Raw genomic sequence first — 11,271 nt, 5'->3', positions numbered from 1 at the left:
CTCAATCAATAAGTATACCGTTTTCAATACTGCTGATGTGGACGGCCAAATACGGGAATGCCATGATTGTCAGGTCTCTGACACTCAGCCTGGCAGTGTTTCTCAGAAGGGAAGGGTAGAGAATAGAAAAGAGCTAGTGGTAGCGGACTCAATCATTAGATCGATTGACATAAGATTTTGTGATCAGGAATGGGACTCCCCCAAGGTATGTTGCCTCACAGTGACTGGGATGTCGCTGATCAGGATTACAAGATCCTGAAGGGTGAGGGTGAGCAGCCAGAAATCGTGGTACATATTGGCACCAATGACAAAGCCTGGAAAAGGATTTAGGATCTGAAAGGTGACTACAGAGAGCAAGTATGCAAGTTGAATAGGAGGACGAGTAGAGTAGTGTTGTCTGGTTTGCTACTGGTGTCACGAGACAGCAGCGTGAGGAACAGTCAGGGAGCGCAGCTAAGCACGTGTCTGCCCGGCCGGTGCAGGGGGAGCGATTCAGATACTTAGACCATTGGGTTGCCTTACACACACACACGGATACACACACACGCAGACACACAGACAAATAAACACCAAGACACACACACTCTATAACCACGTACAAACGGACACACATGGATGCACACATGCAGGCACACAGACCCACAAAACACAAAGACATACTCACTCTCAACCACATACACACACACTCTCACTCTCACACACACACACACACTCTCACACTCACACACACTCACAGACACACTCACACACACACTCTCTCACACACTCTCACACACACACTCTCACACTCCCACACACACCCGCCCGAGGCTGGAATTGGACCCTGGTCCCTGGCGTTGTGAGGCAGCAGTGCTGACCACTGAGCCATCCTAATATGTTTGTCTGTAATTAAATTTTGTTGTGGAGATTTGGATAGGGCTTCACTTTTACAGAGTTGCCATGCAAAGTCCAGCAATTAATCTTAAAAAAAAATTGACAGTAACATTCAGCATTCCTAATCTCATCCAAGGAAGATTGTGCCACTGACTCACTGAGTGCTCTTGGCTCCCAATATTATCATGTCCGCTTGAGTGAAACACCATGAAATCCAAGTGTTTTCACTATGTCAAGTACATTAGAACATGAAGAAACAGGTTTACAGTGCCAGAAAGTGGAAGCTCATTTAATTCTGCTCTCAATTCTACTGTACTGCCTCGGGGATATGTGAAGCCATCATTTGTCATCCACTGGGCGCCAAGTTGGACAAAGTAGAACTTGGATTCCAGACTGGAATTGTACCATCAGAATGATCCCATGCTGAAAAGTATGATACCTGCACTGAGTTATACTCAGAAAAGCCATTGCCAAATCTCTTGTTCACCTCCATGTTGCCGATTACAGAATGGATTTGGCACCGTTGAAGTTAACAAGCAGGTTGTGTTCCTTACATTTCCAGCTGGGAAAATGGCACATGTATAAGAAAGGAGGGTTATAGGAAATTGTCACATGCTGGTTTCTTTTTGAAGCACTTGCCTGCTTTGAAATGTATTCTGCCTCTCTCAGTGTCAGCTGATGTACAGTTTCCTCCTGCCTGCAATCACTGATTGCTAATAGTTTCATTGTGGGACGGAATGGTTGATTGATGTCTTTGTCTCCAGGGGAGACAAGCTGAGCTGGAGATGCAGCAGAAGCATGGGAAAGATGATCCTGAAGAGCTGCAGTACAAGCAGTTTGTTTCCTGGCTCTGGTAGGTAAAGTTTAAACGCGCATTTATATGTTCGTTTTGATATTTAGACAGCAACACTAATTTGCCACTTTGCAATTTGTCGTGTTGAAGAATTCCCAAATTCATATGCCCTCAAATTATATGCATTTTGTTTTGCACAAACTGGTGAACATTGAAGTGTAATTTCATGTAAACAAATACACTGTGAGCTGAATTAGTTCTGAGGATGCTGTTATCCATATTGTGATCAATTCCTGTTTACTGTAGGTATTTAAGTACTTGGGGCCATTTTCTGGTTACACGTGCCTTTTACCTTACGTCCGTCCCAATGTTTCATAGCTGTCAATTCAACAGTCTACTAAGGGATGCCAGTTTTTAATATGCGCAGTGTGCTCCCTATGTAAAGCTTGGGAAGACGACTAGACAAGGTGTCTTTGTATGTTTGCCTGCACCCCCACATCAAGGATCATGCCACTTTGAAGATCAGCATCAGCCCAAACTCCGTTAATTGATCGTAATAACACATAGAGCACTACAGCACAATACAGGCCCTTCGGCCCTCGATGTTGTGCTGACTTTTTATCCTACTCCATGGTCAAACTAACCTGCATACCCCACATTTTACTATCATCCATTTGCCTGTCCAAGAGTCACTTAAATGTTCCTATAATACTGTTGTGAAAAGAAAAAATGTCCCTGTAATTTTAAAGAATGCTTTCATTAATTCTGTAAGTAACTGCATTGTCGATAGATATATCTTATCTTAACCCTGTTGTTTCTCTTTAACAGGGTCAGGGACCTGCTGACTGATGTAGTTAAATCAGCTTCAAAGTAAGTGATGTTTACATTATTTCACCATTGCTGCATCCTGCTGGATTCTTGTCTTCTTTTACATTGCTCCTTTTGTAAGTTTCCTTTGCACAGAGCACTTAGGCTCCGGGGAAGCAAATATTTCTCGGAGAAAATGAGGACCGCAGATGCTGGAGATCCGAGTGGAAGAGTGTGGTGCTGGAAAAGCACAGCAGGTCAGGCAGCATCCGAGGAGCAGGAGAGTCCGCGTTGTGAGCACAAACTCTTCGCCAGGATTCCTGATGAACAGCTTATGCTCGAGACATCGACTCTCCTGCTCCTCTGATGCTGCCTGATTGGCTGTGCGTTTCCAGCACCACACTCTTCGAAGCAAATATTTCTATAAAGGTGAAATGAGGCCAAGAAAACCACCCCAATTTTTAGAAAAATAAAGTTGATGAAAGGAATTGGACTTAAATTTAAGACACATTTCTTTCACTTTCTGATTGCTTACTTGGATTTTTGTTGTGGATTTCTTTTCAGAAGAGTGAGTTGTGCAGAATGAGGAATTGGTTTGGAGAAGATATTGATCCTGGTAGCAGGATTTGATTTAATTTATTGTGGTTGCATGTAGCTACTTACAGTGAAAAGCGTTGTTGTGCGAGCATTGCAGGCAGATCATAGCAAACAAGGACATACAGATCACAGGGTGCTTAGACTTACAGGTTACAACTACGCAGGAGGTGCGCATAGCAAGATCGGTATTACTAAGATCAAGATTATTTGAAGTGAGAAAGTCCATTCATCAGTGTAGTAAGAGCAGGGAACAAATTGTTCTTGAACCTATCAGTGCATGTGTTCAAGTTTCTGTAGTTATAATTAACATGCACAGTTGGAATGACTTGAAAGTTTTGATTAAATTATTAAATAGTATTGGTATAATAATCTACCTGTCAGTTCTAATATGTGGATGAATGATTTACATCCATGTGTTTCTACCTTGAGCGACTTTTTTCACCATGAAACAAACCCAGTTCACTTATCCCAAAGTCCCTGGTCCAGAAAGCTTTCTATTTGAACCATATGTCTTAACCCTCATCCCCTACCGCAAAAAGAAACTCAGCCGTTCCTATGCTATTTGACATGGAGGTGTCAGTGTTGGACTGGGGTCGACAAAGTCAGAGTTTGCATGATACCAAGTCATAGTCTAACAGGTTTATTTAAAATCATGAGCTTTCTGAGCGCTGCTCCTTCATCAGGTGAAGTGGACGGTGGTGTCTTGTGACTTGTGACTATGCTCTCTGAGTGAGTTCATAACTAATAGTTGCTCAAACATAAGCCATCATTATCTAGTTCACATCGGACTCTTAGCGAAACACACATTCAGACCTTTCCTGTGGTTGAATACAAATGGTAGTGCCAGAGTTAAAAGAATAATATGCCAATCAAGAGCAGTGCTCTGTCCTTCGTTTCTCTTTTGAAAGAATGACTTGATTTATTGATTCATGGTGACTGTTTTTTTTTGTGAATTTTCTGTCTTACTGTTGCAGTATGATGGCAGCAGGTTTAAAAACCAGAAACTCTGTTTGCTTAACAGGGACAGCCCTGTTGTGCAGGGAAATTCCATCCTCGCTTTGACTGGACTGGCTGTGACTGTGGGCAAATACGAAAGCAGCTTGCCCTCAGAAGCTCATGATGCACCAGAAGTAGGTTCATGCCATGATTTGTTTTGCTCGCTGTTTTCATGTTCTACTTGTTTTGCGCATGCCGTCTGTTTGGGGAGGGCTTGTGCCCTGTTTGATTGGCAAATATAGTGCAGTGACCCCTCCACTGCCTCTTGGTCTCACCCCTAAATCCGTTGAAGTATTTCTGTTTAGAGTCTACAATTGCAACTATCTTGTGCCTTCATAATGAATGGAGAGGGACTTGTCTTGGGTAGAGCAGATTGAGAATTGTAGCTGTAGTCCAGTGAAAAACTGTTCATTCAAGCTGACAAGCAACTAAACAATTCTGTCTTAAGATAATGTTCTTTTCATTAATCTTGCAAGGGAGAAAGACATAAAATCTCTTGTGTAGAAAATTCTTTTTGTCCCTGTCTCAGCACAACTGATGTTGATAAGATGCAGAGAAGTGAAGGCAGGGTCATGTCATATTGTGCTGTTTTTCCCAGTCCACTGGTCACAATGTTGTTTGTTTTCTATATAGATTGGGGCTGACATTTTACCAATGGAGCACTGGATTTCAATGGTGGTGGAGACACTACTGAGCATAGTTGACAGTCGCTATCGTCCAAAGGGGCGCATCTTTCCATGGTTTCAACATGTAAGTACTTTTCAAAGTCGTTCATTAATGCATTTGCCAAACTGAGTAAATGAAGACAAGAGTATGTAGCATCTTTATCATATGTTTGATAATTTCATGGCGAAATAGTGAGAATTTAGTCATGTTTCTGTATTTGTCAGCACAAGGTAAAATAACAAAATCTGAAACCTTGGAAGCTTATGTTTGAAGAATTGTTCTTGCCTAAAATGAGCTCTTTCAGTGCGAAAATGGGTACTGTGGTCCAAAGCTACAGTGTCTTCATTGTATGCACTATAGATTATTCCTTCACAAACAACATTTGAATTTACACACATCCAGTACAGTAACATGTCATCATTGGTGTGTTATGGACCAGACCAGACCCCACTAAATAGACTCTAACTTGTACTTACTTGAAAGGTCGATAGAACATGCCATGTTCCAGATGTGATATAACTGTCAAACTACTTGACATTAAGCAGGACACAATTTATTTTAACACTGTAGGTAAAATACAAACCAAAGAAAGAGGAATTTAGAATCACTTACCAACTGGAAAATTTAACCGGACAATAGATGCAGTAACCATTACTAATTAACTGTTCCAATATAGTAACATACCATAAAAACACCCCCTGGCAAAAAAGCAAATTCAGACACAGATTCTTACATGCAGTTCTCCCATGCGGGAGGAAAAAACATCAAGAGAAGATTGAGAGAAAATAGCAGCCAGAAGACATTCACTGAAGGTACCAACTCTTTTGAGGCTTCTGGTATTAAAACTAAACCCAAACCCTAAAACAAAAATCTTGAAAGCCTGGTCAGTGAGAGTAGGCCGCACTCAGGCTGCTTCCATTGTTCCAACTTTAAAAAACCACCCCAAGGCCTCAAAAATTGTTGACTTTCTTAGAGACAGCTCAACACCTCTGGATTCATGGTCATCATTAGGCTCTTAATTCCACATATTTATTGAATTCAAATTCCACCATCTGCTGTGGTGGGATTTGAACCTGGGTCCTCAGAATGTTATCTGGGTCTCTGGATTAACAGTTCAGCAATTATACCACTAGGCCATTGCCTCCCCTCAAATGAAGGCAAGTATCACGTATACCATCTTAACCAGCCTAAACTCCTGTCTTCAACCTTCTGGGATTTATGGATGTGCATAACCAAAGTCCCTTTGATCCTCTGTACCTGCCAGAATCTTACCATTCACAGTGTGCCCCCTTACCTTGTTTATCCTCCCAAAATACATCTCCTCTCACTTTTCAGGATTAAATTCCAATTGCTACTGTTCAGCCCATCTGACCAGCCCAGCCACATTGTGCTGGAGTCCAAGACTATCTTCATCGCTGTTTACCACAACACCTACTTCTGTGCCATCATTACTGAGCGTGACAAAGTGAACATCTAGAGTCATGAAGTCAGTGAGCAAGGAGACTGGGCTGTTGTTTAACTTCTCATCCAAAAGGCAATAAATCTGCAAACGTAGCTCTTCTTATGTACTCCTCTGTTCTTTCAGCCGAGATTAGATTCTCTGGTTCTGACTGAAAGGTGAATGTGCTGCTAATCGGGGGATTTGCAGTGGTAGTAGCGAACATTGCAACTCTGCTTCATCTCCCGTGCCACGGAGGTGCCAGCTCACTGCCTTAGTTACATATTGGCACTTGTTCCAAGACAACTTCCGGTCTTGGTGGGGAGGGGTCAGGTAGGTGGTGCCATAATGGTGGTATTTAGTTATGTGAAAGGAATTAGCTTTGAATTGCTCCAGCAAAGAGACATTTGGGAAATGTTTCTGTAACTCTGCATTCATAGGGTTACAGTGTGATGCCTCTGCAGTGATAACCTTGATATAATTCCTAGAGTGCGGAAGAGCACCTTTAAGGGCTCCATGTAGAGGGTTGATCAGACAAAAAAGTGTCAGCCTCACCAAACACAGTGATGAAGTGCGAATGCTGCAGGGAGCAGGGTTCTATGTAGAGCTCACTAACACTGATTTATGCTCTGACAGAAATCCTACTCCGGGGAGAATACAGCCAGTGCCATAGCTCGCTCGTGTGCTGCCATGGCTTTAACCCTCCTTGTACCCGTCTTCATCACTTCACGCAAAGAGAGCATCGAAGAGGTCCTGGGCATTCTCATTGCAGGTCTGCCAGGAAAACCGAATGCTGACACCTCCCAAGCTGTTCTGTTTCACATGGGATTAGCTGCAGGAATGTTTCTGAGTCGCCTGTACGAGGAGCGAATGAGGTAATTATAGGAGAGAGATGTTCATCCTTTCAGGTGTTCACAGCCATGTTCTGTAACATAGCAGCGACTAGCCAAGCACTGGCAGTAAATTTTCTTTAATTAATTCTGTGGTGTGAGTGAGCTTGGCTGGGCCAGCATTTAGTGGCCATCCCCTACTTGCCCCTTGCATTGACTGACTTGTTATGGCCATTTCAAAGTCTTTAACCAGAAGGCAGATTTCTGTCCCTGAAGGACATTAATGAACACCCTGGGTTTTTGTATCAATCAACAAGGGTTCGTTACATTGTCCCCATTAGGCTGGCCTTTTTTCATATTACTTATTTTCAGGAATACAAATTTGGTGCTGGGATTTGAACCCATCACCCTGGTCATTATCCTAGTTCTCTGGATTTCTAATCAAGTGGCAATACCACTATGCCACCACCTCTCCAGTAAGAAATAAGAAAGAAACTTCTCTGTTATTGATGTTACAGTCTGTTAACAAGGTTCTAAAATCTTCCAAGGTATGCTTTTGCTTCAGCCCTTCCTTATCATGTTTGGATTCCCACTTTTAAATGGGACATCAGAGTGTTCTTTTCCATTCTTCATTGTCATTAGCTATCCCTATTTGCCCCGTGAAGGTGTCAGTGATTTATTGCTGCAGTACATTTGGTTTAGACACAGCCACAGTATTGTTAAGAAGACAGCTCCAGGAGGGGAACTTGCGAGTGGTCATAGAGTCATAGAATCTCTACAGTGTGGAATCAGGCCATTTGGCCCAGCAAGTCCACACCGACCCTCCCAAGGGTAACCCGCCCAGAGCCATTCCCCTACCCTATTACTCTACATTTACCCCTGACTAAGGAACACTGTGGGCAATTTAGCTTGGCCAGTTCACCTGACCTGCACATCTTGGGATTGTGGGAGGAAACTGGAGCACCCGGAGGAAACCCACACAGACACTGGGAGCATGTGCAAACTCCACACAGACAGTGACCCGAGGCTGAGTCCCTGGTGCTGTGAGGCAGCAGTGCTAATTACAGAGCCAAGTAGTGGTGGTCCCAGGGATCTGCTGTCCTGATCCTTCTAGATGGTAGAGATAATAGATTAGATTAGATTACATTAGATTAGATTACATTACATTACAGTGTGGAAACAGGCCCTTCGGCCCAACAAGTCCACACCGACCCACCGAAGCACAACCCACCCAGACCCCTACATTTACCCCTTACCTAACACTAAGGACAATTTAGCATGGCCAATTCACCTGACCTGCACATCTTTGGACTGTGGGAGGAAACCGGAGCACCCGGAGGAAACCCACGCAGACACGGGGAGAACGTGCAAACTCCACACAGTCAGTCGCCTGAGGCGGGAATTGAACTCGGGTCTCTGGCGCTGTGAGGCAGCAGTGCTAACCACTGTGCCACCGTGCCGCCCAGAATAGGTTCGGGAGGCGCTTTCAAAGGAGCATTGGCGAGTTTGTGCAGTGAATTTTGTGAACGGCACACACAAAAGTTGCGCAATGGGGATAAGAATAGAGATTGGGAGTGAGAGACCTGAGTTTGGTGAGTCGTAAATTAGGTTGTGTAGTCCGTCCCTGGATTACAGTCTGCAGTTGGTACGGTTGAATTAGTCGATAAGGTTCACAAGGGCAGGAGAGCTCAGTCCCATGGAATGCTCCTCCTGCAATACGTGGGAAATCAAGAACACTTCCAGTCTCCATGGTGACGGTGTACGCAGAAAGTGTCTTCAACTGCAGCTCCTAATTTGCCATATGGAGCAGCTGGAGTTGCGGATGGACTCACTGTGGAGCATCCGTAAGGGATGAGGATGTCATGGATAACATGATTAGTGAGTTGGTCACACACCAGTAAGGGCTACACAGCCAAAGGAGAATTGGGTAACCACCAGGAAGATGAGTAAGCATGGGCAGCGAGTGCAGGAGTCCCTGTGGGCCAGTGCCCTCAAAAAGCATACCATCTTGGATCCTGTTGGGGAGGCCTCTCAGCCAGGTCAGTGGCATCATAACTGGCACTATGGTACAGCAGGGAGGGTGGAAGATTAGGTGACCAGCAGTGAGCTGCAAGTGAAACTCCAGGATGGTGTGCTGCCTGTGTGGTGCCAGGATCATGTCTCTGAGCGGGCACAGAATATTCTGAAAGGGGAGGGTGAGCAGCCAGAAGGGGTGGTCCCTATTGATGCCAACGACATCGGCAGAAAGAGAGATGAGGTCCTGTACATGGAGATCAGGGAGTTAGGCAGGAAGTTGGAAAGCAGCACTTCCAAGGTTGTGGTCTCAGGATTACTCCCTGTGCCATGTACCAGTGACTCCCTCATCAGAACCACACCCCCCACCAACCCAACCTCCACTCCCGGCACCTTCCCCTGCAACCGCAGGAGGTGCAAGACTTGCGCCCACACCTCCCCCTAAGGCCCCAAACGTCGATTCTCCTGTTCCCTGGATGCTGCCTGACCTGCTGCGCTTTTCCAGCAACACATTTTCAGCTCTGATCTCCAGCATCTGCAGTCCTCACTTTCTCCACCAGTGAGTTCAGAAATAGGAAGATAGTGCAATTATACAGGTGGCTGAAGAGTTGGTGCAGGAAAGTATGTGGATCATTGAGATGTTTTAGAACATAGAACATTACAGTGTAGCACAGGCTTTTCAGCCCTCGATGGTTCCACAGGTCAGTGCAACCATCTGAAGCCCATCTAACCTACACTATTCCATTTTCATCCATATGTTTATCCAGTGACCATTTAAATGCCTGTAAAGCTGGCCAGTTTACTACTGTCACAGGTAGGGCATTCCACACCCTTACTACTCTCTGAGTAAAGAACCTACCTCTGACATCTGTCCTATATCTATCACCCCTCAATTTAAAGCTATGTCCCCTCATACTAGCCATCACCATCTGAGGAAAAATGCTCTCTCCATCCACCATGTCTAACCCTCTGATTAGCTTATATGTTTTAATTAAGTGACCTCTCAACCTTCTTCTCTCTAATGAAAGCAGTCTCAATTTCCTCAGCCTTTCTTCGTTAGACCTTCCCTCCATAACAGAAAACTGTGGTTCTGTTCGCCGAGCTGGAAGTTTTTGTTGCAAACGTTTCGTCCCCTGGCTAGGCGACATCATCAGTGCTTGGGAGCCTCCTGCGAAGCACTTCGCAGGAGGCTCCCAAGCACTGATGATGTCGCCTAGCCAGGGGACGAAACGTTTGCAACAAAAACTTCCAGCTCGGCGAACAGAACCACAGCAACGAGCACCTGAGCTACAAATCTTCACACAAACTTTGAATAACAGGAAACATCCTAGTAAATCTCTTTGGAACCCTTTCCAAAGCTTCCACATCCTTCCTATAATGTGGTGACCAGAACTGTACACAATACTCCAAGTGTGACCGCACCAGAGTTTTGTACAGCTGCAGCATGACCTCGTGGCTCTGAAATTCAATCTTTCTACCAATAAAAGCTAACACACCGTATGCCTTCTTCACAACCCTATCAATTTGGGTGGCGACTTTCAGGAATCTATGTACATGGACACTGAGATCTCTTTGCTCATCTACACTACCAAGAAACTTACCATTAGCTCAGTGCTCCTTATTCCTGTTGCTCCTTCCAAAGTGAATCACCTCACACTTTTCCACATTAAACCTCCATTTGCCACCTCACAGCCCAGTTCTGCAGCTTAATGTCCCTTTGTGACATGCAACATCCTACAGCGCTATCCACAACTCCACCGACCTTAGTGTCATCCGCAAATTTACTAACCCATCCTTCTATGCCCTCATCCAGGTCATTTCTGAAAATGACAAACAGCAGTGGCCCCAAAACAGATCCATGCAGTACACCACTAGTAACTGAACTCCAGGATGAACATTTGTGTGTGGAGTCTGAGGAGGTAGGGGAAGCCCTAAATGAGTTTTTTGCTTCTGTCTTTACGAAAGAAACTAACTTTGTAGTGAATGAAACCTTTGAAGAGCAGGTGTGCATGCTGAAATGGATGGAGATAAAGGAAGCTGATGTGCTGAAAATTTTGTCAAACATTAAGATTGACAAGTCACCAGGCCCGGACCAGATTTGTCCTCGGCTGCTTTGGGAAACGAGAAATGCAGTTGCTCCACCACTTGCGAAGATCTTTTCATCCTTGCTCTCCACTGGAGTCGTACCTGAGGACTGGAGAGAGGCAAATGTAATTCCTCTCTTCAAGAAAGGAAATAGGGAAATCCCCAGCAATTAC

General features: G+C 44.5%; 1 protein-coding gene across 4 annotated transcripts in view; it reads left to right on the top strand.

Annotated features, from left to right (window-relative positions):
• focad (focadhesin) overlaps positions 1–11,271 on the top strand; it is a 201,930-nt gene that overhangs the window by 106,983 nt on the left and 83,676 nt on the right. For all 4 annotated transcript variants that reach the window (XM_043718981.1, XM_043718998.1, XM_043718973.1 and 1 more), the window contains exons 23-27: positions 1,638–1,726; positions 2,495–2,536; positions 4,092–4,200; positions 4,700–4,816; positions 6,807–7,045. In XM_043718981.1, the coding sequence (XP_043574916.1) occupies positions 1,638–1,726; positions 2,495–2,536; positions 4,092–4,200; positions 4,700–4,816; positions 6,807–7,045 (596 nt within the window). The remainder of the gene's footprint in view (positions 1–1,637; positions 1,727–2,494; positions 2,537–4,091; positions 4,201–4,699; positions 4,817–6,806; positions 7,046–11,271) is intronic.

This window comes from Chiloscyllium plagiosum, chromosome 2 (genome assembly GCF_004010195.1).
Source record: "Chiloscyllium plagiosum isolate BGI_BamShark_2017 chromosome 2, ASM401019v2, whole genome shotgun sequence".
NCBI classification, from domain to species: Eukaryota; Metazoa; Chordata; class Chondrichthyes; order Orectolobiformes; family Hemiscylliidae; genus Chiloscyllium; species Chiloscyllium plagiosum.
The sequence above is the reverse complement of the archived record's forward strand: the minus strand, read 5'-3'. Positions and strand labels throughout refer to the sequence as shown.